General features: G+C 38.9%; 1 protein-coding gene across 1 annotated transcript in view; it reads right to left on the bottom strand.

Annotated features, from left to right (window-relative positions):
* hydin (HYDIN axonemal central pair apparatus protein) overlaps positions 1 to 19,160 on the bottom strand; it is a 409,298-nt gene that overhangs the window by 238,950 nt on the left and 151,188 nt on the right. Inside the window, exons 8-10 of the mRNA XM_039762370.1 lie at positions 10,956 to 11,157; positions 9,073 to 9,256; positions 1,999 to 2,098 (exon numbers count right to left, since the gene is read on the bottom strand). Of these exons, the coding sequence (XP_039618304.1) occupies positions 1,999 to 2,098; positions 9,073 to 9,256; positions 10,956 to 11,157 (486 nt within the window). The remainder of the gene's footprint in view (positions 1 to 1,998; positions 2,099 to 9,072; positions 9,257 to 10,955; positions 11,158 to 19,160) is intronic.

Here is a 19,160-nt window from a genome sequence, read left to right as displayed (position 1 = left end):
GGATATCAGCAGGACTTTAAAATATCTTTGTAGTACAGAGATTGACCTGAATATTTGTTCAAAGCAGATTAGAGATGATAGTGAGTATCTTCAACAGCAATGCCATATTAGTAATGCTGTACAACGGCAAAACAACATGACTGACAAAAGCTCCTTATTAACATTACATTATGGAGGACCTACCACATCCACTAGCAGAAGAAACTCTCAAAGCAAAATATTTTTGTCCATACCAAATCCTAACAAATAAGATACAATATAAATTCCCTTCAATGGACAGTGGAAACCACCTATTAAATGATGCCAACCCAAAAATGAAGACCAAGGGGCTTCCTTGGGGTGGGGTAGTGAATATTGTTCAACAACAACAACAACATCTCTCTATATATAAAATCCGACGTCTGTCTGTCTGTATGTCTGTCCGCTTTTCACGAGAGAACTACTTAACGGATTTAGATTGGGTTTTTTTCTATAATTTTCTTGAACATTCAGGTTGATTTTGCGACTTCTCTCATCACGCTAAGAATCATAGATCGCTTGCATGAGCGAAATATTTGCGCTAATCTGAGACAGAGGCTGCATGCCGAGGGGAGGGGGAAGCATGACTTCAGGAGTTGGGAGTCAGGCAGGACTCTCCTCTCTGTCCTGTTTCACTACTATGCAAGCAAAGCCGTGGGGGGCGGCTAGTTTATTTCTATAGCACATTTTCATACAAATTATGTAGCTCAAAGTGCTTTACAAGATGAAGAAAGAAAAAAGAAAAATATAAAAATAACAGGAGGACAGAAAAAACAAACAAAAAATAAACTCCAGAGGGCTGGAGAAAAACAAAACAAAATGTTCAAAACACTCAGCATAGCTTAGGCTTGCTGCACCATTATTTATCAAGGAGTGTGAAGGGATAAATAAATGTGTCTAGTAAGTGTTTAGATGTAGCAGGCACCATGAAACCGAAATGGTCTTTTAGTATGAAATATGGGTGTACAGTATGTGAATACAAAACACATTGAGCTAGAGCTAATATTATCTTTAATTAATATTTTGCTGTAATAGATTAAGGCAGGAACAGAGCACGAAACAAGAAATTTGATTGAACCTCTGTCCTCTGAAGCAATTTTAAATTGCATTAGGTACATTTTGTGTAAAAGTTTAGGTCCATATACCATCAAATCAAAATGGTGAACATGAGATCCGTGGGTTTCTTTCTATGCCCCCCATACAATCCACTCCTGTTTGCTTTGTCAGCTTATCTAACATAGTCCATGTATACGTTTCCTCTCTTTTTTTCCTCTCATTTTGTTACGTGGATCGACAAGTGAAAATTTACTTGGTGTGAGTGTTTCTGGATGTGTCTGTGTGTGGAACATGAGCTTTCAGTACCCCATTCAAAGGGGTTCCCAACTGGTCCATCAAAGTTGAAATTAATCTGGTTCAGAACGGACGGGAATCAAAACAGACAACTACATATGACGTTTTTGAAAATTCAAACACCACTATTACCAACCTTTTTATATTCTGAACAAAGATAGCAATACACAATGTTTCTGTGACTTACAATTTTTATATAAAATTTAAAGAGTAGAAAAACACAATGCAAAAAGTAAACAAAAATAATTAACACTGGTGAGATTGTGGCACAGTGGGTAGCACTGCTCCTTCACAAATCCAGCATCTAGGGTTTGGCCTCTAAACCTGGTTGCTGTTCATTTAGAGTTTGCATGCTCTACCCATTTCTGTGTAGGCCTTCCTCTGCATGCTCTGGTAGTCCTCCCACATCCCCAGAGGTGTGCAGTTTGATTGATGGTTCGAAATTGACCCCAGTGTGTGTGTGAGCAGGCCTCATGATGCACTGATGTTGTTTCCTGCCTTATGCCCGGGGCTGCCAGGACAGGCTCGGCTATTCCCCACCCTGGCTCTAAACTGGATTAAACTAGTTTGAGAATGTTATGTGATGTCATGATATTAACCCGACCACCATTTCTGTTTACTTCTCTTTACCTGTAATGTCGCAGTACACATTTTGCTGATACAATTTTGCTTCTTTTGGCTTGAAGAGAATATTCACTTCAGCAGTAGAATTTGGCCATATCTCACCCTCCTGTAATTTAAAAAGAAGAAAGTCAGAAAAAAAAATGTACATCTGTTGGAATATTCCGTATTATGACTAAACATAGATGAGAAGAACTTTTATATAACACATAGAAAAAAGCAGGACAAAACAAAAACTGTCTTAATAGAATAACAAAAATTTAGCACAATGTCTGGTTTATGTAAGAGAGAGGGAAGCTGGAGTAAAGAAAAACAACCAAAGGGAGTCAATTTAATGAATATCTCAGCAGATTCAAATGTTCTACGTTTTCATCCTCTTGTTGATTTGATTTTTTTAAAAAATTTTGATTAATAAGACAATGAAATCATATATTGTATCACTAGTAAAACACTCTTTATCAGTTCCCTTCCTTAGATATTCTTATTCATAGTCTGCCCACCAGGGGACGCTCCAACTCCCTAAACACCAAACACAGGCTCTGAACACAAGTCTCAATAAAACAATGGAATTTATTGATGAGAAACACTTCACATAAGCGTTTCCCATAACACCAAATGCACAGTACGAAGAACTAGCAGCACACGGCGATTTTCCTTGTCTTTGTCTCTTTCTGCTTCCTCCGCTCCTAATGCAAGGTTTGTCACCTTCCACCTGACTCTGCGTCCTCAAGCAGTGGTAGACAGCTCTTTTTAAGTAATCCCTAGAAGTACTTCTGGTGTCCCAAAGCCTTCACCAGGGAGCACTTCCTAGTAAAGCGGGAACCATAAGAAGGGCTAACTGGAACGCAACAGGGCTGAGTCATAGAACTCCAAAATCTCACAATGCCTTGTGGGAATCTGTGGTGCCACTGCAACCCGGGGGGCTGATATCTGGCAGTCCATGGGAGATAATGCCCTGTGTATGCTATCTCTCCTGGTTCTTCCTGGCTGAGGGCATCCCAGCCACGCATGACTCCTGGCTGTCCCTCACAATAGATATTCCATCCATTCCTTCTGATAGATGTTATATTAGGAAATAAATTGAAGTAGGTTAGGTCTAAAATTTAAGATTGCTCCGGGTCATATCAAATAGATATAGAAATATTTAGCAGAGCAGTGCTATTGTATAGTTTATTTATTATTTTTAATTTAAGCAATTGATATGCATGAAAAAATAACAATTGTGTAGTAGATTATTAAAAAATGTATAAAAAACAATTCATGTGAATTTCAAATTTTGGTTCAAGACAGTACTGCTACAGGAATGAGAGAGTGTTTGTTTGTGAGAATATCAGTAAAATCATTTGACTTTAGCCTCCCTAGTGTTAGACCCGAGCGTTATTCGGGCTATGAAAACACCGCTAAAAGAATTAGTCTCAAATGTCACTCAGGCAACTGTACCTACATGTCTCGTGTTAGACCACGCTAGACCTGAAGATTACTCGAGCTGTGAAAGAGCCAACAGTGTTACTCGGGTTATGGTATAGGTTTGTCTTACATAAGCGACAAATCCGAGCGTTACTTAGGCAGTGGTGTAGACACGTCCTCACCTAGCCTCATAATGGCGTCTCGTAAGAAACGTTTTTCAGCAGCCTTGGTGTTGCACGCTCTTGACAGTGATAAGAGCAGTGATGCCAAGGAGCCTCTCATCAGCAGTGATGACAAAGTGAATCTGAAAGTGCAGTGACACTGAAAGTGATTCTGATGAATCCAAAAGTGACATTCATGTTTGGGTTTCTGTTGACCCTGCTTCAAATAAACCAGTAGCACCTTGTTCTGATTTTATGGATCAGCCAGGAATAAAAGTGAACATTGACAGCCAAGATCCACTTACTTACCTGAAGTTATTTCTTTATGATGACGTGATCAAAAGAATTGTTGTTGAAACAAACTGTTATGCAGAACAGTGTCAGGTAAGTGACTGTAATCCTAAGTTTTCCCATTCAAAGATAAACTACACAAAAGACATATTTTGACTATATATACGGTATTAGCATCATTATTATTATTCATTTCATATTATTATTATTTATTATAATTATTTGTACCATTATTATACTTTTTACACTTCTGACCATGTACTTTTATTGTTTTAGAAAATATTTATTAAAAACGTCATTTTTCAAGCCATAAAATGCAATGCATTCTACATATTTTTTGAGAGAAAATGTAATACTAGGGCGGCACGGTGGCGCAGTGGTAGCGCTGCTGCCTCGCAGTTAGGAGACCCGGGTTCGCTTCCCGGGTCCTCCCTGCATGGAGTTTGCATGTTCTCCCCGTGTCTGCGTGGGTTTCCTCCGGGCACTCTGGTTTCCTCCCACAATCCAAGGACATGCAGGTTAGGTGGATTGGCGATTCTAAATTGGCCCTAGTGTGTGCTTGGTGTGTGGGTGTGTTTGTGTGTGTCCTGCGGTGTGTTGGCACCCTGCCCAGGATTGGTTCCTGCCTTGTTGGCTGGGATTGGCTCCAGCAGACCCCTGTGACCCTGTATTCGGATTCAGCGGGTTAGAAAATGGATGGATGTAATACTAAGGAGTCCAAATTGTTGCTGTTTCACAGTCAAATTCACATACAATACACATAACAGGCCAATATAAAGCCAAAAATAAATCCAAATCACACTCCTTTGTGATGTGGAAGGAAAGAACTGAAGAAAAAAAAAAACATGTAGCCATAGGAAGAAGATGCAAATCCCACACAGACAGTGACTGTGCCATGATTCAAACCTGGTGGCAGCAGTGCGGGATATGAACCCTGTGTCGTGGAGCTATGAGGCACCCACTCTAACCACTGTTCTGCCTTTGGGTGGTGTTGTTATCATAATAATTTAAAATATAATTATTGTGTTGCCAGCTTTTAAAAAAAAAAATCTGCTCTGGAAAATCTCAAGGTGTGCAACTGCTGTCAGAAGGCTATCTATTAAAATATATTGCTTCATTATACATGCATCTAAAAAATGTTTTCCTAAGTCTGGCATGTTATGCAATGAACAACTTTTAATTTTTTTCTAATCTTTGCAAATTTTACCAGGACCAGACAAGAAAGAAAAGATGTCAGAATATAACAGACTATAGCCTGAAATTAGCAAAAGCAACAACATTGACTAATCATTCAGCCAACCATTTTAGTTGTATAGCACTCCTTATTTTACATGTCTCATGTGGTTTTACATGTAAATGTACAAGCAGCACACACAATGGATGTTGATGCTGTAACTTAAAACACTGGCTTCTACACCTACAAAATGAACAAAATGTTTCTCTCCTTTACCTTGCTTCCGTCTCTTCACTATCCCAACAGTTTGTGACAAATGCGAGGAAATGAACATTTTACAATTACAGCACTATACACTTAATAATGGATGTTCAGAAGACCCTTTCTGCCTCTTATCCATTCCCAGATGATCAAAAATGCATGTGCCTTATTAAGTTAACTAAAAATTCAATCATTGTCTAACCACCAACCCTTAAATGAAACCACTTGTAAGTGTGCAATCTGTTTCAACAGACAAGACCTTTTGTCATTAGGTGAGTTAGATATGGGAGATCACAAAGAAACAAACTATTTTGTATTAAGAAGTAATCAGTTTTAGAATACTTTCTCTTTCGGTATTATATACTGCAGTTCTGCAGTTTCCAGTTTCTAATTAATACGATTACACAACATGCATTTCCAGGCTGTCTAAACCTGTTATTGCCTTTGGTACATTTTTCCATTTTGTCCTTTAGTTCACTGCAAGGCATACACAATTATGAATCAGTTAATAATTTTAATAGCACTTTGCACAAATTAATGGCTAATTTGAATAACATGACTATTACACAAAATAAACAGATTCATTATAATATATGATGATGGCAAAGTAAAAAGCTTCCATTACACACTGAAATACTGTATAGGATGTTAGTTTTATTTTAAATTGTGTCTTATTTCATTGACTACATTTTAATGTTTTCTAATCTTCTTCTTTCGGCTGCTCCCGTTAGGGGTTGCCACAGCGGATCATCTTCTTCCACATCTTTCTGTCCTCTGCATCTTGTTCTGTTACACCCATCACCAGCATGTCCTCTCTCACCACATCCATAAACCTTCACTTAGGTCTTCCTCTTTTCCTCTTCCCTGGCAGCTCTGTCCTTAGCATCTTTCTCCCAATATACTCAGCATCTCTCCTCTGCACATGTCCAAACCAACACAATCTCGCCTCTATGACTTTGTCTCCCAACCGTTCAACTTGAGCTGACCCTCTAATGTACTCATTTCTAATCCTATCCATCCTTGTCACACCCAATACAAATCTTAACATCTTTAACTCTGCTACCTCCTTGACAAAAATATGTCTCCACCTCAGCATGTTCATAGCATACTTTGATGTGAACAGAAAACCTTGCAGAGAACGTGAACTTGTAAGGCACAGAGTGTCAGGCCGGCGGGTTTCAGCAAACAACCCTCCACGAAGAAAACCTTGCCTGCTTTAATGTCTTCCTCCATTTCTTATGGAGAATGGATGTCAGTGGTGGTTTCCATTGCTACATTTATGACAAGGCCACAATATTGACAAATGGAGAATGGAAAATACTATGTGCTCCGAAATGAGTGCCCTTTACAACATGCGGGCAATAAATGTAACACCTCCTGCAAATGTTAGAGTCAAGGTGGTACTCTGAATTCCAAACAGATGATGATGAACTTCAGTGGAGTCAGTGAAGGCTGCTTTGAATTCCCAATAATTGTGAAAAAAGATAAGAAAAATAAACAGGAGGAAGTCCGTTTTGTGCCATGCTGTCTTCAGTTATGTGGACAGTATTTAAAGCGGGGGTTCCCAGCCCCAGGGAGTGTGACAAACATGATGGCTGTGTCGCGATTCACCAAAACTGAGTGCGGCGCATTGTCTGAGTTTACCATGGTGCAATCGGTGTCTTGCAGAGTGCCATCACTTGTAGGTCATTTACTAGTCAGTGCTCCTGTTCTGTGATATAAAAAGAATCGAGCATTGCGTGCAGAATTACCATCTGGGATTGGCCATTCTTGTGGGTTCCTTGCTACAGGTGGAGCAATTTTTTTTTAAGAGATTGGAATTTAGACCCTGTGATGATCTGTATATAAGGATGGTGTCTAGTATTGATTTCTTTGCAAGTCCTGATCATGAAATGTCACTGATTTCTCAGTTTTAACTGACATTTTTGCTGGGGGGCCTGCAAGGGGGACTGAATTGGATGCAACACCGGCTGCTTACACACAGCCCATCTCTTCTGCTGGAGGTCCTGGCAGCAGCGCAGCAATTTTAACCGTGTGGCAAATCTGTTTTCGAACTGCAGTGCAGGTGTTATCGGGGGACAAAGCTCGTTGACCATGTTTCATTCTTTAGTGGTGCCCTGGGACCTGTTTGTTCATGAGGGTCCCCAATCCATCCCCCAAGCCCCTTGACCACTGATTATGCGTCACTGCTTCAGGCGCTTGATGTTTCACGGGATAACTCAACCCCCAGATTGTCAGCTTCACGGAGGACACATTTATAAATTTACTGAGATTTATAAAGTCAAACCCCCCAATTTGTGTTTAAAAGCTTATTTTGTTGAGTTCAATTTGTTTGCCACTGTATGTGGTTCAAAATTAGAAATTTGACTTCATCATACTTATTACTTTTGTAGAGAGGATAAATTAAACATTTCTCTAGGGGCGCGTGTCATAGAAAAGGTTGGGAAACACTGGTTTAAATGAACCTAGAACAAACCTTTGAATCAAAGAAGATTCTGTTGTCATGTTAGACTGAGCAGGACAGCCTTTCACTGTAGAATCCTTGGCAGCACGTTGACCAAGGTCTGCACAAATTGACTGTCTCTGATTTTGCATTGGAACTGACCAGGAACCCCTCAGAAGTTTACACTCCCTAAGGATGCTGTTGAATTTAGTTTTTTTTTTTCCCTTTCCTCTGCTGTCAAATGGACATACATAGTTCAAAGACAATGTTACTGGATGGATATTGTTAAGTTTCTATTTATGTCAATCAGTTTGCAACTGGTTTGTTTTTCTGTGGGTTTAAACAAATCCATATCTTTTTGGAAATGCATTACGTATTGAGTAATTTGTAAATTTATAATTGCATTTAACCTGAAAACTTGTTACAGTCTTCTGAGCCTGTACTATGCAAAAATAAACTGAATTGAATCAATACATAACAATAAGATAAACACTCATAAAAGTGACCGTGCTTTCTCTGTTGGGGTCTAACGCAGCGATCACAAGTTAGGTCTGTAACTGGAAGCTAATTCTGCTTTCTAACTGATGCTTTTTAATTAGGTTTGGAGATTTTCTATTTCTGAACTCAGTATGCATGTTTAGTCTGTAGCACCTTGATTAATTCAGGCATCTTGACAAGTTTCATTTAAATATAAAGACTTGTACTTTGTTTTATCCTCTGGTGCTCTGTGCAAGGAGTCGATTCTTATTATTTCTATTTAAATTCTGTTGGTTTTTTTTTTTTTTACAAAGCAGTCATGACCCTGTGACACATGAAAGGATATCCTAAAAAATCAATAGCCAGTGTGATATAACCTGCACTTTCCTCTGCACATTATTACATTGCTGTCTTTATACGCTATTTCAGCTTAGGAAGAGAACCTGCCATTAATCAAGTAGTTAGAGAAGAATGAATGTAGGCTAAGTTGAGAGCTGTTAGGATATCAGTGTACATCTTTATCATGTTAAGCAGAAAGGCAAAGCAGCAGCACTAGTGTGCGCACGTCCTTACAGAAGTGTTACAATTGAGACACACACTTCTAATTCAATACAAACCACATAAATGTCTCCTGACAAACTATCGGGCTGAAATGAAACCCAACAGACAAGTTAGAGACCTTGGCTAACCACTGCACCACAATACCGCCCTTTTTTTATAAACATCGATATTATTAATCACTATAAAAAAAGAAAAAGGCAAGCAAAGTAATCTAAATTAACCAAATACAGCATTTTAAACTAAACTCATAAGTAAAATTTTTAGACAATGAATGTTAATGCTGGAAAATGTGAAGCATATAAACACACCGCAGGTTCCATTGAGAAAACATCATCAGTGAAAATCATTTGCTTTTCCTGTAGTTTTCGTAACTGATTCTGGAAAGTTCTAGAAAGGACAGAGATTCTCTCTCGTAGGGTGGGGTCTGCGTTACACTCTTCTAGGAAGCGGTCCATTTCAGTCTCCTCCTGCCTCTGTAGATCTGAAGTTAACCTGCAGTCAGAAATAAAAATGAAAAGACAAGATGTATGCAAACTACAGATTAAATATATAAAAGAGTAGCACAGGGTGGTGCAGTGGGTAGCGCTGCTGCCTCGCAGTTAGGAGACCCGGGTTCGCTTCCCGGGTCCTCCCTGAGTGGAGTTTGCATGTTCTTCCCGTGTTTGCTCCGGGCACTCCGGTTTCCTCCCACAGTCCAAAGGTATGCAGGTTAGGTGCATTGGCGATTCTAAATTGTCCCTAGTGTGGGTGGGTGGGTGTGTGTGTCCTGCCCGGGATTTGTTCCCTGTCTTGCGCCCTTTGTTGGTTGGGATTGGCTCCAGCAGACCCCTGTGACACTGTAGTTAGGATATAGCGGGTTGGATAATGGATGGATGGATGAGAGTAGCACAATCCAATAGTGGACCTTTAAAACCCAAGGCTCCCTAATTAAATTATGATATAAAAAAGATTAGAAGATATTCTGTCATGGGATTAAACAAAAAAGAACAAAATGTATTATTATCTGCCAACACTAGTCTGTCTAAAACCTTTCAAAATAGTTTTTCATAATAATAGTATCCTTCTATATAAAAGCGGTCGGGATTGACCTTCCATCCCGTGAGTGCTACACAGGCGCGGAGTTTCACACACGCCCCGTCCATTTTGCAATGCACAATGGGATTTGTAGTTTTGTTTTTCCAGGTAAAAGATGATTTTCTACTCCAGACTGTGCGATATCTTCTTCTTCTTTCTTACTATATAAAAGCGGCCGGGATTGTCCTTCTGTCCCGTGAGTGGAAAGCGTAGCGGTATTCCGCTTATCACAGACTTACTACTTGCAGCTTGCGGTACGAAGCAACATGATGTGAGCAAAGTTCTGATGCTCCCATCGTTCCCTTGCTTTTGTGCGCGATGCGCTGGAAAAATAGACAAAATTATGTCTCTGGAAATAATTAATGTTGATGGAGTGCAAATGCCTCACCGCGTAGTAAATATCAGGGGGGTTCAAAAGGGCAACCTCAATATAGAAAAAAAGTTTAAATTTCATCACAAAAATAACAGAAACTACGAGTATTAAAGTAATACCGCTCAAATGCAATATAACCAAATTAATGAGTTTGTATAAAATATCAAATTGATCTACATATTGAATTGCCTTAAGAAGTGGTCAACTTAAAAGTCGGTCGCCTAGTTATATATTAAGTAGTAAGGTGGCATGGTGACACAGAGGTAGTGCTGCTGACTTGCAGTAAAGAGACCAGGGTTCGCATGCCGAGATCTCCCTGCGTGGAGTTTACATGTTCTCCCTGTGTCGGGTGCTCCAGTATCCTCCCATAGACCAAAGACATGCAGAAAATGGTGGTGTGTGTGTGTGTTTGCCATGCAATGGACTGGCGCTCTGCACATTGCAGCACCCCCTGCGATCCTGTTCAGGACTAAGGTGGTTAGAAAGTGACTGAAGTATTTAGTAAAGAAATGCAAATATAAAAAGTAAAAAACATAAATGAAGTTTCATTACACAATCTACAGCCTTTATGCATTGGCACATGCTTGATTATATATATTAGTCAGTTTAATAAAAAGCAATTAAGTGGCAAGTAGTTGAGAAAATTAAGTAAATCAATATTAGCTCTCTTAAGACTAAAATGAACGAGATTTCTGCTGACACCAAGAATGAATTTCAAAATGTGTCACACCTAAGTTTACAGACCTCGTTTTTTCTTCATCCTCTTCTTCTTGTGTGGCCAAAGACTTCCATTTGTAGTGAACTATTATATCACTCCTGTTGTAAATGGTCAGTGATCTCTGATTAGTCAAGGACACATACGTCTTCTCGATTATGACAGAGCTTTTATTGAGCCGAACATTTACATCTGATGCTGCGCCGTACAAGGCGATATAAATATCTTCACCTAAACATAAAAGAAGCATGGAAAAACTCAATAAATAAAAAGACAAAAGATAACATTATCTTGGCAGCAATGGGAAAATGGCAAACAACAGTCCTGGGCACAGTACCAGTTACTCATAAGGCCCACGCCTGCACACATAAGCAATCTCTCAATCAAACAGAGACAACTTTGAATCTACAATTAACCACACACACACACACACACACACACACACATATACATCTCTGTTGATATGGAAGGAGAACTGGAATACCCAGAGATCAACCTATGCAGACATGGAGAAAAACTCAAAATTCAGTCCTTGAATGCTGCCGTCCAAGAGTGATTTTGGAATGGAGTAGTAGTATTAGCCAGATTTAATTTAAACACATGCCAGGATTAATCTGGCCTTTCTGGCTATTGCACCACACAAAAACATAAAGTACACTGCTACAAAACATCACTACATCAAATACACATACTAAGAAAGGGAGTAGACTTTAATAGAGACCAAAATAGGAATATACAAAAAACAGAACACCATTGAGTCCACCAAGCTCATTTGGATAGCTATTAGCTGGCTTGTCATAATATTTCATCCAGATACCTTTTAAAGTTTGTCATGGTGTTCACATGACAAACTGATTAATAATTTGCTGTGCAAAATTAAATCAGGTTATTGTGGTAACTTCGGGCTGCAAAGCAGTTATGAATCCATGACAGGGCATAGTCACACACACACCAGGCTAGCCAGTTTTTTAAGTCATTAATGACCTTACATTTCAGAGAAAATTATTAGAAAAATGACACTACTACTAGGTACAACCTCAATTTAGTCTTAAAAAGCCTCAGTTCTTCAAGGCATGGATTCCACGAGATGTTGGAAAGATTTCTTTGAGATTCTAGTCCAAGTTGACATGATTGCATCACGTAATTTATGCAGATTTGTCTGCTGCACATTCATGCTGCAAATCTCTCATTCTACCACATCTCAAAGGTGTTCTCCTGGATTCTGATTTAGTGACTGGATAGGCCAGTGAAAAACCCGTTCAAAAAAACAGTCTGAGGTGGGTTTTTCTTTGTGACGTGGTGAATTATGGAAGCTGGAAGTAGCCATTAGAAGATGGGTAAACTGCGGCCATGGTGGAATTCACATAGTCAACAACAATACTCAGATAGGTTAATTAATTGGTATTAACAGGCTGAAAGTCTGCCAAGAAAACATTCCACACACCACTGCTCCATCACCATCCACCTGGACTGTTAACACAAGGCAAGTAACACTCATGGATTAATGTGGATAGTTCAAAATTCTGACCATACCATCTATGTGTCTCAGCAGAAATTGAGATTTATCATACCAGGCTACGCTTTTCCAGTCTTCAAATGTCCAGTTTTAGTGAGCCTGGGCCTACTGCAGCCTCAGGTGTTTGTTCTTGGCAGACAGGAGTTGAAGCCAACATGGTCTTTTGCTGTTGTAACCCATCTATCCCAAGGTCTGATGCTTCCATTCTATAATACTTTTGTGTTCACCACGATTATCTGAGTTACTGTAGCCATTCTATCAGCACAAACTAGTCTGGACATCTACTTCTAACCTCTCTCAACAACAAGTTGTTTCTGTCCACAGAACTGCTGTCCATTGGATGTTTTTAATTTTTCCCACAATTCTGAGTAAACTCCACAGACTATTGTTAATAAAAATCCTCGGAGATGAGCAGTTATGAAATACTCATACCAGCCCATCTGGCACCAACAATCAAGCCATGGTTGAAATCTCGGAGATCACATTGTTTCTCCATTCTGGTGTTAGATGTGAACATTGACTAAAGCTCCTGACCTGTATCTATACGGTTATATGCATTGTACTGCTGCCACATGATTGACTGATTAGATAACTGCATGAATAAACAGGTGTACAGGTGTTCCTAATAATTTACTCAGTGAGTGTAAATCATTTCTTTTTGAAAGGAATAGACAGAAGAGTACTTCTCGGAGGAAAACTCATTTGGATATGGAATTAATGTATACTTTCAACACAGACAATGACTGGATGTGCATTCAAACCCGAATGCTACCAATCAGTCTGTTAGGAGTTTAGTAGATGTGCTGCCCGTGAAAGGTGGATAAAAATATAGGTAATCAACGTAGATCTCAGCATTTGCAGTGTGTCTGTCCAGTTGCCATGCCTCTGTTACATACCATTTGGTCAGGATTCATGAAAGCAGTGCTAATGTTTGCGATGCAAGATCTTTGAAATGACAGAAATATAGCAGCTAGACGGATACACAGACAGAAACTGTAGTGCTGTGGATTTTATATTTTATTTTACTTTTTGATCACACAAACAGCAATGAACTTAATCTTACAAGGAACGTTAACAGATTATATCACTTTAAAACAAATATTTTGCTCAGATTTACAGAATAAATTCAACAGTTAAAAAGGCAGTACATCAAAGCATTCTGTTTTCCTAAATCGTACCGTTATCAATCACAGTAACATCTGTTTTAACGGAGCAGAAAATCCAGGAGATGCCTCAAGCTGTATTGATAATTTTATCATCTGTGAAGAGATGGGCTAGGACCTAGGACTAAATTGGTTTACAGCCTGGGAAAGGAAGATATGCCGATGCTTCTAGCTGTATTTTCTTATTTATTGTTTGGGAAACGGACAAAAGATTAAAGAGTTTGGACAAATTCATCCATCATATTGACAGCCAGCCAATCAGGTGTATGTAACAATCACGTGTTTTGAAACACCTGTGGAATTTTAAAATAAACAAGACGGACTAAACAATGAGAAGAGAGTGACATTAGAAGAGGGCACTGGCAACATGCAGCAATTTTCATCTGATCGTCAGGTAAAGTATTCCATGAATACTGATAACTCAATGCTATCCTGGGACATTTATCTTTGACATCCTTAACTTTTCAAAAAGCTTTTACTAAAGACTATATATACATATATCCAGACTTTGCTATCCACACTTTCTTTTATGCTTTTTTCTACTAGTATTATTGTTCTTTAATAAATGCCACAGCTTTTAACTTTCTATAATTTGTTTTAATATCTAGGGTGACTGAAGTAATACGGTAAATTTTTCGGAGCACCTGGTGCATATGATCCAAGTTGCAAGGTTTATTGGACGAGCTGAGAATGTAGAGCTCTGTCCAATAATGAACAATGCATTAAAATAAGACTTCATTGTTGACCAAATGGGCTTTAGCCAAGGATGTTGAGTCTTTGTATGTTAGAATATATTCTTGGAGACCAAAAGTAATATTTAGGTTTGAGATATATCTAAGACATTGTACATTCATTGTGTCTATGATAAGTAAGTCTCCTGGAGAACCAGGGAAATTGGACTGTGCATGTGTTATTCATACGGTACTTGTTTGGGTTAAAGTGCTAGGGAATAACGTGCATGTGTATACATCTTTCATATGGTACTTCTGTGGTTAGGGTCTGTGTGTATGCGTATATCTATGTATGTGTGTGTTAATCATAAGGTGCGACAGTGGAGCAACCTGGTAATGAACCTGATGAGTACACTTAACCCTGAAGAAAACAAGTTACGAGTAGAGGAAAATATCACAATAATACAGACACACAGACACTTGTCTTTTTATTAAGGTGGATGAAAACTGGTGCACAAATAAAGCCAGGCGACAGAGAAAAGAAATTGACATCTGACAGCCTCCTTTTTTTACTAGTACTAGCGCCCCCTGCTCGCTTCCCTTGCCAACCCTCGTGTTTGGTTTTCCGGATACACACTTTTAAGATTTTTGTTCTTTGAATTGTTGCTATTTCATTAATTTTACTTTTATTTCAGAACTTCGGAAAAAACAATATTTGGTATCTTTCGAGTCCCAACATGCTGAATATTTTTAATGAGGTCAGTGAGACGTGTTTAATGACTTTGTACCATAATTCAGGATAGGTTTTTCTCTTTGGAATTTCAGCACAGAAAAAACGATCTACATCATCAGCAGTTAATAATTTTTTTTGCAAAATAATCAATAAATGCATGTGAGGTAAAACCCATTTTTGAAATTCGCTTACTTAAACTTCAAAGCCTTACAATATTTACGTACTTCTGACATATCACCTATGTCCATATATTTGATCTCTATTCGCCTTTTTGTTATTTCTCTGAGTACTTATTTCTCTTTATTTGTGCTAATTCGATCTTTACTTTGTTTTTTTTGACACTTTCATTTTTTTCTGCTTTCATATTCTGTATTTTGCTCTGCACGTGTTTCACGCCTACATTTTTTTTAAGTCTTTTGAATTCCAGTTTTCATTATCTCTAACCTGCTCTGCATGTGTTTGGCCTTGTTTTTTAACCTCTTTATGACGTTTTACTTTGTTTTTTACTCTTTGTCTTCTATTTCTGACCTTGCTTTGTCCTACTTTTTTCAATGACACCTGGGGCCTCATGTATAAACGGTGCGTACGCACAGAAATGTTGCATAAGAACTTTTCCATGTTCAAATTGCGATGTATAAAACCTACACTTGGCGTAAAGCCACGCACTTTTCCACGGTACCTCATACTTTGTCGTACGCAAGTTCTCAGCTCGGTTTTGCAGACTGGCGGCACCCAGCGTCAAAGCATTGCTACTGTTCCTGTGTGGTTACACCTTATTTTCCTGACGTGGCTTTTATAAATACACTGAAACTAAGCGCATATTGTTTATTAGTGTAACGCGTCTGATTGTAATTAGCTTGTAACAATATAATGGTCCAGGGAACAGCCACAGTATTCCAAATACCATAACTGCTTTAGCGTTGTTACTCTAACTGCACCTTCTTCTTCTTCTTTCAGCTGCTCCCGTTAGGAGTTGCCACAGCGGATCATCTTTTTCCATATTACTCTCACTGCACCACTCGGAGTATTTATATCACTGTATCTGAGTGTAAATCACAGCAGTAGCTGATCGTAAAGAGAATTATCGGTATACAGCTTCAAGAACACGCTGTCTCGGCCACGGCAAAACATTTCAAAGCCTTTCTTGTACGGACCTCGCGGTTCAGAAACAGTTTCATCCCAAGAACTTTAAATGCACTTAATCAAGTGCTCCTTGTAGAACTGTTTGTACTTATAAGTACAATCACCCCACTGTAAACTTGCACTACAGTTATAATATCGCACAACCTGAGCCACTTTATAAAGCGCGTATTTACATATGATGACGATATCATTTTTAAGGAGAAATGCAGCAAAATATGTTTATTATATTATACAGATAAAACTTTAACTTCATTTAAATAATCTATATTCTTCACTGGGAGTGTCGTGAAGGATAGAATAATTAAACATGTACTAGAAAGATATTTCAATGTTCTTTAAACGTTTTGAAGAATCGGCGCTAAGCTTACAGATGGCTTAACTTCTATTACAGAGCTGATTGTGTGGTGATTGGGTATTTGGGGAAAGAAAAGCAAGGACTGCAGTGGCGGCTATGCCAATATATATTGAATATAACACAGAAAGAGAAAATAACAACACAGCTAAAAACGCAGCGACAAATTTCGGCAAAAGTTAAATGCTTATGTCATGAGCACGAGGCGGCTATGCTGTGTCTGCAACGGACGTGGCCATCCACCGTGAATAAGCTACCTTACTGACATTAGACTTTCTCTATTGGACATAGAGCCACCCCTAAGTACTGCTGCAATAAATTATTTCATCAAAGGTTGCACACAATCACTGCGCTATCGTGAAACCCATGTTTAATAATGTGCTTTAACTCCTATCATCATAAAAATTATATCACGTATACATCTCAGTATTTTAGTTATTCAGAGAGCTGTAATATCACAAATGTAATCGACTCTGTGTCCAGTTGGAGGAAGAGAGCCAGTTTAAGAAGCAAGTAGTGATTCACACACATAGAACACATAGAAGATCAAATACAAAACAAAGCATTTAATGTGCTACTTTAATTACGATGTGATTTGAGGAACTGGTTAAGTAAATGATTTTAAGATGACGTTTATGATGTTCTACTTTAATGACAAAATAAACTACGTGATTAAAGTGGAAATGTCGAGATTGAAGTTGACATTTCGTTGTTTTTCCCCACTGTGTGCCTTTTTTTCTCTGTACCCTAATAAGCTTTCATATGACACTCAGACAGTGGGCTTACAACTCTTCTTTTCACGGCAACTTTGATATGTGACTTCTTTTTTATTTCCGGCACTGTGCGATTTTGTGAATGTGAGCTTTCAAGTTTCTCCAACACGCTATGTCACTCGATCAACTTCATTTTGTTGATTATACCACGGTTTATTTGAACAAATAGTATGTTTTTCCTTTGCCTCCACTTGGTATTCGCTGAAATTCTTATATTTTCCCCCATGCTTTTCCCATTGTCTTTTCACAGAAGGCTGAGCTTAAGGGTGATTTATATTATTTTGCATATTCAAAGAGGCGTAATTCTGGGAGGAGTTGGGGCGTTACATAAAGCGCGTGCACGAGCGTTAGTTTTCACGCTGATCGGGATTTATGTAGCGGAAGAACGTGGAAGTTGGAGTACGCACAGATTCCTGCATCTGGATTTTTCTGTGCGTAAGCACATTTTGGTTTTTGTGCTTACGCCATGTTATAGTGCGAGTTCTATGCACGGCGTTATACATGAGGCCCCTGGTCCGTGGTGATTAGTTTCCCTTTTTTCAAGTAATAATTTCCATTTGTTTGCGCTACTGCAAATTTTACTTTCTTTTTTTTTTTATACTTTCTAATTTTCCTGCTTTCATATTTTTTAACTTTCTCTGCATTTGTATTGCGCCTTTTTTTTTAGCCTTTCGAATTCCACTGCTTTCATATTCTCTAACCTACTCTGCATGTGTATAGCGAGAAATGTTTTTGACCGTCTTTATGAAGTTCTACTTTGTCTTTTACTCTTTGTCTTTTAATTCTGAGCCCGATTGGACATGCTTTTTTTACAATTCCACTTGTTCTGGGCATGATTACCTTATGTTCTGAATTTGCACCTAGATTATTCTTTTTCTTTTTTGCATTTTTTTTCTCTACAGCCCTTCTGAGTCTCTTTTCTCCACGCTGCTTTCTTCTTCACTTAGTCATCTACGTTTCATCTATAACATACTGTCCTTATACGTTTTATATGCGCTGAGAGCCCTGGATCTGTGTGTGCTCAAAGCCTTTACACGACTGAGTGTTTTGCTGCCCGTGGTCTTATTTGATATTGGTTGTAAGTAGGACGTGTCTTGCAAGAATCTCATGTTCTACATCCTGCGAGACGGTCCTGGGACTCTTGGCACAAAGTCTCATGTTTAAGGTCTCCGCGAGACGCTCCGTGGCCAATCTCTTTCGTCTTGCTGTTTCTAGAATAGAATGCCTTTTATTGTCACTATACGCATCTACAATGAGATTAAAAGCAGCTCCTTCAGTGCAGAAAAAAAGTTCTGTATAGGGCTTGTATGGTTGTTTTTTAGCTTTAGCATAACGCCGGGTCTGCGGCCCCGCTTCTGCTTTCTTTCCCTCCTCCGTCTGTGTTGTCTCCTAGACCCTATAACAATCCACGGAGAGCCCGCTGGTCTCGCTATGTTGTCTGGGATGTTGTGCGTGTGATGAAAAACACTCAAAACAGATGTCTGGCTCTGGACACCGATGTCTATAAGGTTCTGAATGGTGTAGCGGATGTTCGGCGAACCGATCGTGCACAAACAAGGACAAAAAAAAAGTACAAAAACAACCAAAAAGTGCACTGAAAAGGAGAGCCCTGAGCCGCTGCGACCATGCGCACCGCCATGCTCCTAGCTTAATATAGCCTACTTCTGGTAGGCTAGGCACTTTTTATAACTTTTTGGTTAGTACATTAGAAAAATTATTGGTGTTTTGGTAAATTATGCACGTTATATTATATATCAAAAATGCCGGCAGTCTCAAATTCTCGCCGATAAACATTATAAATATACCCGAAGAGACACTTTTAAGGAAATTTAGAAAATTTTGCCTGGAGAAGGGGGTCGGCTTAAATACCGGTCATCGGCAAA

The sequence above is a fragment of the Polypterus senegalus genome, chromosome 9 (genome assembly GCF_016835505.1).
Source record: "Polypterus senegalus isolate Bchr_013 chromosome 9, ASM1683550v1, whole genome shotgun sequence".
Taxonomy (NCBI): Eukaryota; Metazoa; Chordata; class Cladistia; order Polypteriformes; family Polypteridae; genus Polypterus; species Polypterus senegalus.
This window is presented reverse-complemented; position numbering and strand designations above follow the sequence as displayed.